Raw genomic sequence first — 16,425 nt, 5'->3', positions numbered from 1 at the left:
TTGATATTTTCTCCTTTTGGGTAAAGAATGCTTGCTCTATCCATGTTCAGTTGCATGCTTTTTGGTATATAATTAACCCTGGACATCCAAAAGGTGGAATAGGTTTATATTGTTAACTCATATGTCAAATTCTTTACCATTTTCCCTGTGTTGTTGCTGTTCAGTTGTGTATGATTCTTCAGGTGACCCCATTTGAGGTTTTATTGGCAAAGATAATGGAGTGGTTTGCCATTTCCTTCTGCTATTTTACAGATGAGGAAACTGAGGTAGACAGGGTTAAATGACCTGCGTAGGGTCACACAGCTGGTAAATGTTTGAAGCCAGATTTTTTTAACTCAGGAAGATTAGTCTTCCTGACTCCAGGTTTGGCACTCTATTCACTGCACCACCTAGCTGCTCTAATTTTTTTTCCCAGCTAGGGAAAAGGCTAGTTGGGCTAGTTTTGTTCCCTTTTTTTGCTTGAGCCAACTTAAAATACCATGAAAATTTCCTTAGATATACCATTATCGCAGGGGTTCTTATTTTTTTTTGTATCATTTTGAACACTGTTGGCAATTTGGTGAAGCCTATCAACATCTGCTCAGAATAATATTTTTAAATGCATTAAATAGGATACATAAGATTACATAGGAAACCAATTATATTGAAATAAAAACATAGTGATTTTTTTTCTCTTCCCCTCATCCATACTCATGAAATCTTTCCAGGAATGTGTGTCTGAGTATTGCAGTCATTACAGAGTTAAATTTAAATATGCTCTATATGAATCCTTGTATATTATACATCCATTTAGACATACAGCTTTTCTGCTTAAAAGTGTTTCTGTGGCTCTTCTTTGGGAAGTGTGTAAAATGCTAATATCTTTGAAAAGTATTCAATGCCTTGAACAATATGGTTTTGTTCCACCTTTCCTGCCCCATCTCATATTGTTTTCTTCAATGTATACAATGCTTCAGTGAGACTAAACCCCTATCTAGCCACCCCATCCCCTTTCCTGTTATTTGCAGTTCCTCCCATGCCTTGAATGTAAATTATCCCCCCTTTACCTATTGAATCCCTTCCTATTTGTCCTTTAATGCCTAACTCAAATGCTATCTCTTCAATAAAATCTTCCCTGACCACACTGCCCCAATATTTTTCCAATTTGATCTCACATTTTATTTATTTTGTATATACCTCAGTATTAGGTTCTTTTCTATTATACACATCACCTGGAGGGAGCTCATGGTGAAGACCTTTACCCTTGAGATCCAACATTTTCTCTGCACTTAGAACCTTAGGGTTGTCTAGGCTACTACTATTCAGTGATGATTCATGTTACTTTAAATGTCTACACCAAGTACTTAGCTAAACTTAATCTTATCATGTAAAACTAGGTAGCTTGGTGGATAGAGCACTGGGCTTGACTTCAAGAAGACATGAATTCAAATCTTGCCTCAAACACTTACTCATTTGAGTTACTCTGGGAAAATCATGACACATCTCTGAGCCTCAGGATTCTTATCTGTGAAAATGGGGATAATAATAATAACACCTACCTCAGAGAGTGTTTGTGAGCATCAAAGGAGGTAATATTTGCAAAGCCTTTTGTAAATCTTAAAACACTTTATAAATGCTATCTGTTTCTATCAGTGTCTATAATAAAGTATATTCCAGGTGTCCAAAAAAGTCTTAGTGCATTTAAAAACTATTACAACTTTAGTACACCCTGTTTGAGCAGGATTCAGTTTGAGAGAAGTTTTTACATCAAATATATTTAGCTTTTGAAAAAGTCTGTATTGTGGATTGGAGGTTTGATATTCTATTTTTGAGTGAGTTAGAGTCTCTTAATTGTAATTCTCAAGCAATTTTTTTTAAAAAAGAGTTCTGCAGTTAGAAAATATACTTCAATCAAGGACTAATAACATGTATCCGAACTCACCAATAAGAAGGGAATTATTTACAAATGAAACAGTAGCTATTTCTAAAGTGATCTCTCTATTCCTAGCAGTACTATTTGTAATAGCAGAACACTGGAAACAATCTATGTGCCTAATGATTAGAGAGTAGGGCAGTAAGCATTTATTATACATTTGCTGTGTGCCAGGCACTTTGCTAAGTGGTTGGGATACAAAGAAAGGCTACAATAGTTCTTCTCTCAAGGAGCTCACAGTCTAATGGGAGACAACATGCAAACAACTATGTACCAACAAGCTACATGAAGGATAAACAGGAAATGATTGACTGTGGGAAGGCACTAGAGTTACAAAGGGTTAGGGAAGGCTTCTTGTAGAAGGTGGGATTTTAGATGGGACTTGAAGGAAGCCAGATAAGTAAAGATGTGAAGAGGGAGAGCATTTCATACGTGGGAGACAACCAGAAAAAATGTCCAGAGCTGAGAGATGTGAGTATATTGTTCTCAATCCAGAGAGAGAGAGAGAGAGAGAGAGTTGGAGGGTGATCAACAGGGAGAAGACACTAATGTGAAGGGTGATCAGGAAAGGCTTCTTGTAGAAGGTGGGATTTAACTGGGACTTGAAGGATGCTAGGGAAGCAAAGAGGCAGAGTACAAGGAAAAAGAACATTCCAGACATGGAAGACAGCCAGTGAAAAAACACAAGAGTTGTAAGATGGAACATCTTGTCCAAAGAATAGCAAGAAGGGCAGTGTCATTGGATTGTAGAATACATGGATGGGAATAAGATGTGAGAAGCCTGGAAAAGTACAAAGGGGCTACTTATGAAGGGCTTTAAAAGCTTTAAAAGGCTTTAAAAGGATATTTGATCCTATTGGTAATAGGGAGCCACTGAACTTTATTGAATAGGGTGGTGGGCAACATGGTCAGACTTATGTTTTAGGAGGATCCCTTGGGCTGCTTAGTGGAAGATGGGAGAGAGACTTGAGACAGGCCAATTAGAAGGCTATTGCAATTAGCTGAAGTGTGCAGTGATAAGGGCTTGTTACTAGAGTGGCAGCTGTGTCAGAGACAGAAGGGGGCATATAAGAGAGATGTTACAAAAGTAGAGTCAACAGGACTAAGCAACTGATTGGACTTGGGAGGTGATCATGAGATTGACACCTGAGTTGTGAGCCTGTGTGACTGGGAAAATGTTGGCACCCTATGGAGAAGTTAGGAAGAAGAGAAGATTTTAGGGCAGAGATAACCAGTTCAGTGCAGTTCAGGTGAACTCTTTCACAGGTCACCTCTTCTACAAGATCTTTTCATGGCCACTTCTTAATCCCCTCTCCCTTTTGAAATTACTCTGCACTTGTATTGGTCTGTATAGCTGTTCTTTCCTCCCTGTAGACTGTAATTCTCTCTAAGGACTGCATATTATTGTACCGTGATGAATGATATATAAAGAATATGAAGAAATAGGATTGAGACATAGTGACTACCCTACTCATGCCTGTAATCCATTTCCCAAAGGGAACTGGTACTTAAACGTTCTGAGATGCAACTGCGCTAAGTTCAGCATTGATCTGGTGAGCCCTGGGAGTTGGGTGGCCTGCCAGGATGCTTAAGGAGGGGTGAACCACTGTAGATCTGAAATGAAGCAGCAGGTCAGAGGTACTGTGCTGATTAGCAGTGGGATTGGCTTGGCATGAGAGAGGCTGCTGAGTTGTTAGTGTGGTCCATAGTTAGTCTGGGATCCAGTTTCAGGAGAGAAGAGAAGGAGGAAAGAAGCAGATCCAGAAGAAAGGTATACATATTGATTATCAATACCTGACAAATAATCGCACACCCTCCATAAATACCTAGAAAAGTTAGTAAAGTGCCTCAGGAACAAGATGGTTTTGTTAGTATTTAATACACACACATACATGTATATATGTGTGTACATACATACATATATAATCACACACACATGCATACACACACACCCCTAATAAATAATGGGGACAAGATGAACTGAGGCCCCGATAAGCTGAGAAAATTGGATGAAATGTGTCTCATGATAAGAACAGTTATAATGATCTAAATGTGTATGTATGTGTGCCTGCTTAATTTTAAAATATTACAAGATAAGGTAATGCCTCCTACTGTTTGTGACTTCTTTGTATATCAAAATTTTCATGGCATTTTTCAGAGAGCCTGAGAAATGTGCATTGTAATGGGCCCCAGAGGCCCTAGGCCAGTCCATCCCTGAAAAACAATCTATTAACAACATCTATGACATATTCATTCTGAAATCGAAGACCACTAGTGAGTGGGCACCCCCTACCTCCTGAGGTGGTCTGTTCCACTAATCATTAGGAAGTTTTTACTTACATCAAGACTAAATCTCTCTCTTTCCAACATCTCACTGCTTGCTCCTCCTCCTGAACTCTGGGACCAAGCAGGGCAAACTCTAATTCCTCTTCCAGGTTTCTGTCCTTCAAGTACTTGAAGATGGCTTCTTGAAAGACTTCTGGGCCTTTTCCTTCCTTTGCTTCTCTCTTGCCCAAATTCTCTGTAGACCTCCAATCTTTTATCTCCACTTGCCTTTCAGACATCTCAAACTGGATATTCAGTAAACAACTTAAACTTGCTATGTCCAAAATGGAACTCATTATCTTTTCCCCTAAACTGTTCCCCCTCTCTAAGCTGCTATCCCCACCCCCCGCCTTTCCCCATTACTGTAGAGGGCAACACTATTCTCTCAATCCCTCAGGCTCACAACCTAGGAATCATTCTGGACTCCTCACTATCTCTCAACCCCCCCACCTCCAATCCAATCTGTTAACAAGGTCTATTGATTTCACCTTTCCAACATCTCTCTCAAATATGCCCCCTTTTCTCCTCTGACACTGTCACCACTCTAGTGCAGGCCTTCCTTACCTCACACCTGCTGGTGGGCCTGCCTGCCTCAGGAGTCACCACTGTAGTCCTTCCTCCATTTAGCCACCAAACTGATTTTCCTAAAAAGCATATCTGATCTTGTCATCCAGTAAACTCAGTAAACTCCAGTGGTTCCAAGAGGAAATACAAAATGCCCTGTTTGACATTCAAAGTCCTTGATAATCTAGTCCCCTCCTACCTTGCCATTTTTCTTAAACCTTACTCTCTGAAACAGTGACACTGGTCTCCTGGCTATTCTACAAACTAGACACTCCATCTCTTGGCTTCAGGCATTTTCTCTGGGCATCCTGCATGCCTGGAACACTTTCCCTTCTCTCCTTCCCCTCCTCAACTCTTCGAATTATCCTCCTGTAAGTCCCAAATAAAATCCTACCTTCTGTAGGGAGCCTTTTCCAACCCCTCTTGGTTTTTTTTTTTTTTTTTGTGAGGCAGTCGGGGTTAAGTGACTTGCCCAAGGTCACACAGCTAGTAAGTGTCAAGTGTTTAGTCTGAGGCTGCATTTGAACTCAGGTCCTCCTGACTTCAGGGCTGGTGTTCTATCCACTGCACCACCTAGCTGCCCCTAACCCTTCTTAATTCTAATAACTATTTATCCCATATATAGCTTGCCTTGTCATTTATTTGCGTGTCTCTCTCATTGGACCTCATGTGACCTTTTTGAGGGTGGCGAGTGTCTTTTGCCTCTTTTTTTTAATTCTCAAAGCTTAGCAAAGTACCTGCACATAGTAGGGGCTTAATGTTTATTGATTGATTAATTCGTCCCCTTGTAAGCTCCTTTAGGGCAGAGACTAGCTTTCATTCTGCCTATCACTTAGCTCCATATTAAGCACTGAGTTAGCTCTTAATGAATGCTTGTTGATTGACTATCGATGCATTTTGAGCTAGCTTCATGAAGCAGTAGCATGAGCAGCGATCATACCCCAGTAAAAGTGTCTTGGCAGGTTGACTAAACCCAGTTAAGGGTAACTCAAAAGGCCTCAAACACATTAGTGAGTTAGGGTGATGTCTGCTCCAAGGATGTGAAGACTTTCCCAAGTGGAATGGACAGATGAGAACAATTTGTTCCATTAGTCATTAAGGTGGCTGGAGCAGGTGCTGTAGAGCACTTAGAGCTTGGTTAAACATGGAAGATGCCAAGGCCATCTACTCCATCCTAGGCCATTGCCAATCACCCTGAGTTTTGTCTTGCCATTGGACTTTGATGACTCTGGAAGAGATAGTGAGGTTGATAATTTTGTGCAACTCTGCCTCACTGAAATCCAGCTCATGTACAAGTCAAGACATCACTCTGTGATGTCATTATCCTCTTTGATGAAGGGTGAACAACAGCAGTTTACCAAAAGTCCGGCCTGATCAAATTACATCTCCTCCATCCTATATTTGTAAGGTTGGTTTTTAAAACCTAGATGTTTTCATATTGAAACTATCATTCATAAGACCAGAGGTGTTAAACTCATCGCCTATTGGTCACAAAACTCTGAAGTGCAGCCAGAACCAGAATAAAATGTAATTGGGAAAGGTTTAACAAAATAAATCAAAGTACAATAAAACTTACTGTTAATTTGTGGTTTTCTAAGTCAGTATATGTCCAGCAGGGATCTATTTCTGTTAAGAATGTGAAATTACTACATTAGGCAACCAGCTTTTGTTGAACAATTTGACCTAGAAGGATTGCAATCAAGTTTTGAAAAAGTATGTGAGGAGTATCTGTTTTACTGGGATATTTTTAGTATATGGTAGATAAATAATGATGGGTTTTGCTCCTATTTCATTTATGTAGATGTTATGTGTGATCTCTTAAAAAATTTTTTTTTGTGATAAGGAAAAGGCTGTTAGATCTGGCATTGAAAAAAATACTTTAATATTTATTTCTCTACTGCATTGCGTGAGAAATATTGAGCACCTGAAGTAATTATACCTTCATATTTGATGGATAAACATCATCACCATTGTTTTTAATTAGTGATTTTTGCATTAATAACTTTATATATAATTACCTCTGGAGCTAAAAATTTCTATAGTCTGAAAAATGGTACTGTTCTTGGAGAATTTGATATATTGGGTCCAAGAAAAAGTTCATTATTGTTAAATAGATATAGCATAGCTAGAGGAAGTCATTAAACTATCAGGACTATTATTTATACCCTTTAACCCGAACTAGGTCATCAGCCTTCATTGTAACTCCTTTTTAATTCATTTCTTGCTTTCCTGTCACCTTCCCTGTAGCCACCATTCAAAGTCTGCTCCTCTTTTCCTCAAATCCTCAGTTCTACCTTCACCTTCATTGCTTCTACTCCATCTATTTCACCTCTTTCTCTCCTCTCTTAGGCAGTGTGAGTACCCATATCTATGGATTGTGAACACTTGCCTCTCTTTTATTTCCTTTCTCCCTGTCCCAAATAATGAGGTTTTCTTCCTCTTTGACAGATGTAACCCTAGATCTAACTATCGTTTTCTTGAGGACTTCGTTCCTTTTGTCACACTTCCATGTCTTCCAATCTTCATTTTCTTTGTATTTCTTGGATTTCATTCACTTCTGTGTAAAACAAATCAAGTAACCTAACAAAACTTTTCCTTGATTCTGTTCATCCTCTCAAAACCATTGTTCTATCTCTTTCCTCTTATTTGTTATTAAATCGGTTCAAAGAACAGTTTGCACTTGTTTCCTCTGCTTTTATACCACCTATCACACCTCAGTCCTCCAGCCGATTTGGTTTTTATCACAACTCCTTTACCGAATCTGCTTCTTGCCAGTTACTACCCTAGTAGCTAAATCCAGTGGCCTCTTTAGTCCTCAGTTTGACGTTTCTGTGATTTTCGATATTGTTGACTACTTTCTTGCTACTGTCTTGCCTTTTGATTTCTGAAACATTGTTCTTCCTAGTTTTCCTCCTACTCTTTTGGTCCTTCTTAGTCTCCTTCCCTGGTTTTACTAGTTACTGACCCCTGATTTTGGTCATTTCTGATCTGTCCTTAGTCTTTTCACCCTACCTTCTCCTTTGACAGTTTCAGTACTTCCACAGTTTATTACCTCGCTGGGCCTCAATTTTCTTATCTTTAAAAAGGGACTTTGGGCTTAGGTGACCTTTTCCAGCTCTAGTGATCCTATGACCTATAATTCTATTTATGTGACTCCTAAATCTATATTTCTAGTTCTTAACTCTGAACATGTCTTACATTTCCACTTGCTATACTGAGTATCTCTGTCTAGATTGCAAAAACCATTCCTCTCCTCAAGGATCCTAACTTCTCCAAAACCAAATTTCTCTGCTTACAGTATGATGTTCCTCCTAACTTACCCATTTCTATTGATGACACTGCTATAACCTTCTAGCCACTCAGCATTGACTTCAGAGTATTGTTGACTCTTCCCTTTTTCTTGTTCCCTCTAATTCAGTTAGTTGCTAAGCACTTCCCTTTAATTGGCCTCTCTTTTCTATTAGCAACCATCACTTTAATTCAGTTTTTATCACTGGATTATTATATTCTAATAGTTTTCCAACTAGTCTCCTCATGAGTAATCTCTTCTGTCTCAAGTTGTATTCTTATATTTAATACAATCAATATGTTAATTATTATAGTCTTGGTATTATTGTAACTGATATTTTCTTCCCTTCATCTTACCTATGAGGTTGTATATCTAATATGCAGATAAGGTAATTTCTCCTAAGAACAGGGCATTTCTTTGTGATTAGAATTCAGTTTTGGTTTAGTGAAATTTGAACAAGTTGGTATACCATAGTGTTAAGATTGCACTAAAATGTGAATAACAGTATTGAGAAAAATCTAAAATTTCCATTGTATGAGAGGTGATATTGTGCTTTCATGGCTAGAATTATGAAGAATTAGTCAAGAAACCTGGGTTGAAATCTTGCCTCAAATATTTGCTAGCTGTATGATCATGAGCAAGTGATTGAACTTCTCAGACCTGGCCTCAGTTTTCTTATCTGTTAAATGAAGGAAATTGTGAACTGGATTGTTGTGACAGAAATGCTTTGCAAATGTTTAGGACTATATGCATATGTTATAAATATTAGGTAGAGAATTATTAACTTTGGCATGACTAATGCTCAATTGGAAAGCATTTTTTTAACATACATTTCAAGACAAGTTTTATTTTAGACAGCATACTAGGGGAACAAAGGATCATTCAGTCTTAGCTTTCTGTGATTAATATTAATGCAGAGAAACATATTTAGAATGTGAAATAGGTTTAAAGCTTAAGCTTATTTGAGATTTTCCCTATACCAATGAAATAACAGGTCTAGTCCCCCTCTCTATACCACTTGGATAGATAACTCCTTGATCCAGTTGGGAATTTTTTTAGGGGGGGGGCATGTAGAGTGGGGAGAAGAGAAAATGTTTTGGTGTCTAACCAAATTTAATTCAATAGTATAGTTGGAGAATTCCTTCTCTCTTTATATATGGAGAATTAAAAAAACAAAAAACAAAAAGACAAAACAAATACATCGCCAGTTTAACAAAACATCTTTTAAACCATAGCCTTGAGCTATCTTTCATCATGTGTTATTTTAAGTCCTCTCTCACACTTTGTTTCATCACTTTACTTGTTACTTTAACAAAATGTCTAGAGACTTCCACTGCCAAAATTTTAGGATGGGTTCAGTTCGTTATGATCCTTTATGATCCTTTTTTCATGCTTCCTAGTCCCTTACAGGAGTACTTAATCTATAACTTTTAAAATGATGATTTATTCAGTGTTAAAACTTACGAAGGTGACTTAGTTGTAGCCTTTTTGGGATGGAGTTTGTGGTAGTTTAACAAAGTATTACTTGGTAGGATTCTGCCATCTAGTGGAAAGTCGAGCATTATTCACTACAATGTCTCAGCATTGAGTAAAATTAAGAGCTTTTATTTTATTCAAGAAAAAATTCTTTATGTACTTTGTAAGCTAATGGAGATGAAACTTTTCAGTCAATCAGAAAAGCATTTGGTCAGAGTTTACTATATGGCAACACTGTGTGTAAATTCTGAGGATACAAAGAAAAAGCAAAAACAATTCTTGTCCTCAAGGAGCAAAAGTTCATTCTAATGGTAGAGAAAAGATTTTCAGGCATAAATTTTTTGATTTGAAAGTAGATTTAGTAGGCAAATACTTCACTCCATTTTTCTTTCATAACCCAAATTACTTCTCCTCTCCCAAAATATTTAGATAATTACAGCTAGGCAGTCATGTGACTTCTCTGGGCCTCATTTTTCTCATCTGTAAAATGAGAGTGTTAGACTAGATTAATAAAAGTGTCCTTAGAGGTCAATTAATATTTTATAAGCCAATTATTTTAAATGGTTTTAATTAGGTTTAGTAGGTGGGTTCCCCCCCCCCTTCTAGAAGTCTTTTCCTGTTTAAATCAGCTTTTTGAATTGTTTATAACCTCAAACTTAAATACTGCTGTACACTTAATTTAGTTGTATATAGTAAGGAAGAGTTATAATATTCCTGAAGGTCATCACTGACCTAAATGCCAAAATTGGCACTTTTCCAGTCTGTGTTCCCCTTGACTGTTTTGTATGATTTGATGCTCTTGACTGCTCTTGTTGAGATTATATTCTTCCCCTTTGGCTTCTGTGCCACTATTGTCTCCTGGTTACCTATTTTACTCCTGTTTGTTTCTGCTTCCTCTTACTAGTTACCCTCTGTTCGAAATTTTGGGGGGCTATCTTTGACTCTTCCCTTTCCACTTTTCATTTCCAATTAGTTGCTGTGTGTTGTCAGTTATATTCCCTTAATAACTTGCACATCCATCTTTTCCTTTCCATTCATGTTATTATGAGGCAGACAGGTGATGTAGTGAATAAAATACTGTGTGTGTGGTGTGTGGGTGTCTGGAAGGGCCTGTGGTGTCATCTTGCCTCAAATGCCTGGCTAGTCACTTAACCTCTCTTGGACTCATCTCCTTCATTTGTAAAATAGAGATAATAATAGCACCTACCTCACAGGAATACTTAAAATTTTTGTACTGTTCTGAAAATCTGAAGCTTCTACCTCTTCCCCCCATTAGTTTGTTTTTTTAGCAGGGCTGTTGTAAGGATCAAATGACATAATAATATTTAAAGTATTTAGCTAACATTTTAAAGTGCCACATAAATGTTAGCTATTACTATTATGATAGACACTTGATTGACTTTTCTTCCAATCTCTTTCCCTCTCCCAATTCTGTCTATATACTTCCGTCATAATAATCTCCTAATACCATAGCTCTGATTATTTCACTGCTGAGCTAAAAAACACAAGTGGTTCTCTATTGCCTGCCAAATAAAGGCCATATTTGGTCAGCATTCAAAGACACAGTGTGGCTCTGACCTATGTGTATAGCCTTATTTCATACCATTCTCCTTCATGACCTCATAGTCCATAATACTTATCTCCCAGATATGTTTCATACCTTCCCATGTCTATGCCTTGCTCATATAATTTCTTCTGGTTAAAACTCTCTTCTCTCCCATGCCTCAAATGCTATCCCTTAATACCCCTTAAAAAAGATTAGTTTGTTTAAAAAATTCCAGTGTCTATAATATATGGAGTTTATTGAACACTTATATCTCCCTCCTCCATACACAAATAAACAAAAAACAAAACCCTTCCTTTTCCTAGGGAACCTTACCTTTCAAACAAGGTAGCATTTGTTTTATTCTTTATGACCATATGTAGAGCTCTTCCACCTGACCTGGAACTTCAAAGTCTTCTGTGCCTTTTTAGAGTGCTTACCTTGCAGAGTTCACTGATATGTCCACTAAAACTACCAGATATTTTTGAGGATCACAGTGCTGGTCATTCAAGTTGAGCTGCCATTTGAATACATCCTTCTCATACTTTGGCAGGGTAAACAAGCACTAGAATGCATGCAGTTTTGAGAAGATTTGGGAAAACTGTTGTTGGGTAAGATACTGTATGTAGATCTAACTAGGAAAAATGTGTTCAAAATGTTCAGTGTCCCGTAGCAATGTCAGCTTCTTCATTGTCCTGCCTCTTCAGACAAGAAAGTTCTGTATTGTAAAATGTGGCTATAATGTTGCCTGACCATTTTTATGCAATAGATATTTTGTGTCTTAATATTTTTTTGCTTTCTCTTCTTAGTTGCTGATGCATAGTCAAAATGAGTGGATTAGGAGAAAACTCCTTAGATCCACTGACTGCTGATTCCCGAAAACGTAAATTGCCATGTGATACTCCAGTACAAGGGTAAGAAAGTCTTTTTTGTATATGAACTTAATATTACATAGCTTTTTACAGACATCTATGAATTTAAAAATTTCAGTATAATATATTTTATCTCATTAAAATTCTTTTTGACAGCTTTTGTTTTGACATCACTAATGTTTTCCAAATACATACTTCCCTTCCTTAATCCAGAGAGCCATCTCATATAATGAACAGTGAAAAGAAAGAGGAGGGAAGACAGCTGAGTGAAACTAATAAATACATTAACCAAGTCTAATGCACCCTTAATTTTATACCTCTGCAAAAAAGCAGAAGAAAATACATTCCCATATCTTTTCTTTGGGGCCAGCCTTGGTCATTATCATTACATGGCATTCAGCTTTGATTGTTTTTTTTTCTATTTATTTTGTTGTCCTTCTATATATTATTTTCTGCTTTTCATTTATTTTACTTTTTATTGGTTGGCTAATATTAGACTAATTTTTTTCCCATAGTCTAAATATTAATGATTTCTTACAATACCACAATAATGTAATATAATTTAACTGTTCCACATTCAGTGGGCATCTGGTAAGAAGTGTTCATATCCTTTTACTCTTATTCATTGAGGAATGGTATTTGTGATACTTACCAATATTTCTTGGATGTTGGGACCTAATCATGGATGGTTGTTGCAAAGATTTTCCCCCATAGTTAATAGCTTTCCTTCTTATGCCAGTAGCATTGTTTTTTTTCTTCAGATAAAAGCTTTTCAGTTTTATGTATTCAAAATTATATGAAGTGAAACTTTGAAAGAGTAAGAATGGAGGGAGCATTTCCAGACCTCAGATTACACCTTAAAGTAGTAATCATAAAAATAGCTTTGTACTGGCTAAAAATTATAAAGTTAAATCAGACTATCTAAAGAAGAATTAGAAACTGTTGAACTTAACAAGCCAGTGTTTGATAAATCTGATAATATTGATTACCTGGGGATGAATTCTCCATTTGAGAAATCACGGGAAAACATTGAGGCCAACCAGTGGCTCAGTGGATAGAGGACTGGACTTGGAGTCAGGAAGACCTGAGTTCAAATCCAGTCACAGACACTTCCTAGCTGTGTGACCCTGGCAAAGTTATTTAACCTTTGATTGCCTGAAAAAAATGGATCCATGGAGAAGAAAATGGCAAATCTCTTGGTATCTTTGCTAAGAAAATCCTAAATGAGGTCATGAAGGGTTGGACACAACTGAAACAGCTGAACAACAAGATGGGAAAACTGGAAAGCAATTTGGAAGAAAGTAGGTTTATATGAATATCTTATACCATATACTGTACCAGTATAAAAGTGAATATGTAATTTCTTTGGTGTAACCTTTAGTATTCAAAGAAATCAGATACCTTTCACAGTTCTTGGACTAGCTGAAGCATCTTTAACCAAACAAGGGACAGAGTTGATCACAAAAGGCAATATCTAGTTATTTTAAAATAAATTTTTATTTCTATTCTTTTTTTTAAAATATCACCTACATTTCCCAGTGCATCTTAACAAAGAGCAAAAAAGAAAAAAAAGTCAGCAAAAGTAACTAACAAATCAGAAAGTCTAACATTATTATTTACAGTTGTTGTTATATACAGTGCTCCATGCCAATAGTTCCCCACCTTTCTAAAAATAGGTAGAGATGCATTTTCATGTTTTTTTCCCATGATTATTCATTAAATTTTACAACATTAAGTTTTGATTGTTTGGTTGTTATTCTTGTCATTAGGACATTGTATTTTAGATATGAAATGGCTTTGTAACAGGCATAGCAGTCCAGCATTAGAATAGGCTGCCCCATAAACTAAAGAACTTTGTCACTAGGGGTATTCAGGAATAGCCTAAATGACTTTCTTAAGAGTGCTATTGATAGAGTGCCTATATTGAATAGGGCTTTGGATGTGTAAGTTTTCTTCTCAATGAGATTCTTTGGTCTCATGAAATTGTTTTATAATATGACTTAAGTGGATATTTAGTGACATGTATCACATAACATTTTTGTTCTAAATGAAGTTTTCGGTATCAAAAAAGAATATGTTTATCATTTGAGTAACATGAATTATAAGATGTGTATTTCTGCTTCTATAGAGAGGTAACTTTCGTCTTTGTAGTAACATTCTGCTCTTTAATACCATGGTTTAATGTTAAAGTGGAAGCTTAAAGGATGGTTTTTCAGCAATTTCATGTATTCATAGTTCTGGAAAAATGTCTTTTTAATTGACTAAGTTTTCTTTCACCAATAGCTAATATGCTCTATAGTTCCATCAGTGTACACACACATACACACACACACACACACACACACACACACAAACACACAACTGATGGACCCAGAGTTGAAAGGGGGGAAGAGAATGTGCTAGATTATTTTGAGGAGATTATAAAGTGCTTTTACTCACCCTAAACTTCCCATAACAGTACAGACTCCTATTTTTGATACAAACATTTTTAACACTTTCGAGCTGTTCTGGAACACCACTGCCTCTGAAGAATTACAGATGAGCATAATACAGATGGCAATGGAAAACTGAGTGTTTAGTGTGTGCAGGCAGCAACATAACAGCCAGTGAAGGACTTGGAAGAGTAAAGTATGTCATCAAAGAATTGTGTCATGGAATGAAGAGATAGGTTGGTCAGTTTCTGAGAGTGAGGGATATGCCATGGATTACTAGAGTGGTTTTCTTGGTACCTTGTGACATGGGGAGAAATAGAGGAAGACCACCAGCATATTGGATGAAACCCTTATGGTAAGCTTTGGGAGGACATGGATGGGCCCCATCTCTATCCTTGGAGGTTACTACACATTGACCAAACCACAGGTTCATTGGCGTAAGAGCTAATAATGATAGAAGCTTCAAGATTTGCAAACCTCTTTACATCCCTACAACCCTAGGAAGTATGCCTTATTGCTACTGGCCTCATTTTACACGTGGAGAAGCAACAATACAGATACTAAGTGACTTCACCTAGGTTGTGTTACTGGTGAGTGTTTGAATTGTCATTTGGACCATGCTTCTCCTGCCTCCAAGGTTCTTGGTACCACTGCCTGGCCTTGCTGCATTCAGAGCCTTTATCACATGATTGTTCTTTCTCCTAGTCTGACTGGCAGTGGGGAGAAGTGGCGACGGGAGCAGGAGAGTAAATACCTCGAAGAGTTGGCTGAATTGATATCTGCTAATCTCAGTGACATTGACAGTTTCAATGTCAAACCAGATAAATGTGCAATTTTAAAGGAAACTGTGAGACAAATCCGACAGATAAAGGAACAAGGTAATGTGGAATTTTAAATAAGGCAATTACTGAGTTACAAAAGCTATTCAATTAGTGATGATTGCCATTATTAATTCAAGCATGGAGCTGTATTAGAGTTTTTTTAATATATCTTTTGCTATGTTTTATCCTTTTTGTTAGTGTCTGAGTCTTCAGGTAACCAGTTATCTGAGCGAAGTTGGATTGAGCAGAATGAGATGACAAGTGGGTAGAGAGGGAAATATATTGAGGCTCTTTTCTTTGATTTATTTTGTCTTAGCTTTGTTTGCTGCTGCTCTCTTCTTAATCATAGCTATTCTTAAAAAGAGTATCTCATTTGTATAGTTTTGATCTGGGCATCCTATAGGCTTTCAAACTCAATATATCAGTCAACAATTCCTAAGCATTTGTGAAGCACTTAATATATGCAAAGCACTTTGCTGTGTGTTGGGGATACAATGAAGGGTAAAGACATGGCCCTAGTCCAGAAGGAGGTCACATTCAAATGGGGGAGACACCTACACTTTTGGGCCAACCTATGTATAGCATAGTAGTTCTCAGACATTTTAGTCTTAAGCATTCCTTTACACATGTCACTTCCTGAAAGACTACATCTTAAGAACTGTTGATTAGTGTACTTGAGTGTATGTGGGGGATGGGAGGAAGGGGAGAGATCATTTCTGATTAGTTATCAAATTTTGTCATTTCCTTCTCCATAATCTCTCTCACATATGTGCTATTCTTTCCACTCGCACAAACAGTACCTTCATTACTTTCAGGCCCTTATTACTTTCCCCCGATACTATTGCAGTAGCTTCCTATTTGGTTTCCTTGCCTCAAGTCTCTCCCCACTCTAATCTACCTTCCACCTAAAAACTAAAGTGATTTTCCTAATTCACAGGTCTTAGCAAATCATCCTCCCTATTCAGCAGACTCATATGGCTTCCTGTTACTTTTAGGATTGCATATAAAGTTATCTTTGGTATTTAAAGCTCTTTATAACCTGGTCATTTTCTGCCTCTACAGTTTCTTTTACATCATTTCCCTCTAATCCTTCTGTGGTTGAGTCACAATAGCCTTCTTGCTGTAACTCATGCTGCTTCATGTCCCATCTCCATGCTTTTACACTGGCTGTTTTCTATGCTTAGAATGCTT

At 37.2% G+C, this 16,425-nt stretch overlaps 1 protein-coding gene across 5 annotated transcripts in view; it reads left to right on the top strand.

Moving 5' to 3' along the window:
* NCOA3 (nuclear receptor coactivator 3) overlaps positions 1-16,425 on the top strand; it is a 188,490-nt gene that overhangs the window by 124,773 nt on the left and 47,292 nt on the right. For 4 of the 5 annotated variants that reach the window (XM_027851404.1, XM_027851386.1, XM_027851387.1 and 1 more), the window contains exons 3-4: positions 11,919-12,023; positions 15,119-15,291. In XM_027851404.1, the coding sequence (XP_027707205.1) occupies positions 11,938-12,023; positions 15,119-15,291 (259 nt within the window). In that variant the 5' untranslated portion in view covers positions 11,919-11,937. Of the gene's footprint in view, positions 1-11,704; positions 11,721-11,918; positions 12,024-15,118; positions 15,292-16,425 lie in introns of those variants that run through there. The other variant, XM_027851394.1, reaches the window with a different exon arrangement.

Source organism: Vombatus ursinus, unplaced genomic scaffold (genome assembly GCF_900497805.2).
Source record: "Vombatus ursinus unplaced genomic scaffold, bare-nosed wombat genome assembly UNPS02000580.1, whole genome shotgun sequence".
Taxonomy (NCBI): domain Eukaryota; kingdom Metazoa; phylum Chordata; class Mammalia; order Diprotodontia; family Vombatidae; genus Vombatus; species Vombatus ursinus.
This window is presented reverse-complemented; position numbering and strand designations above follow the sequence as displayed.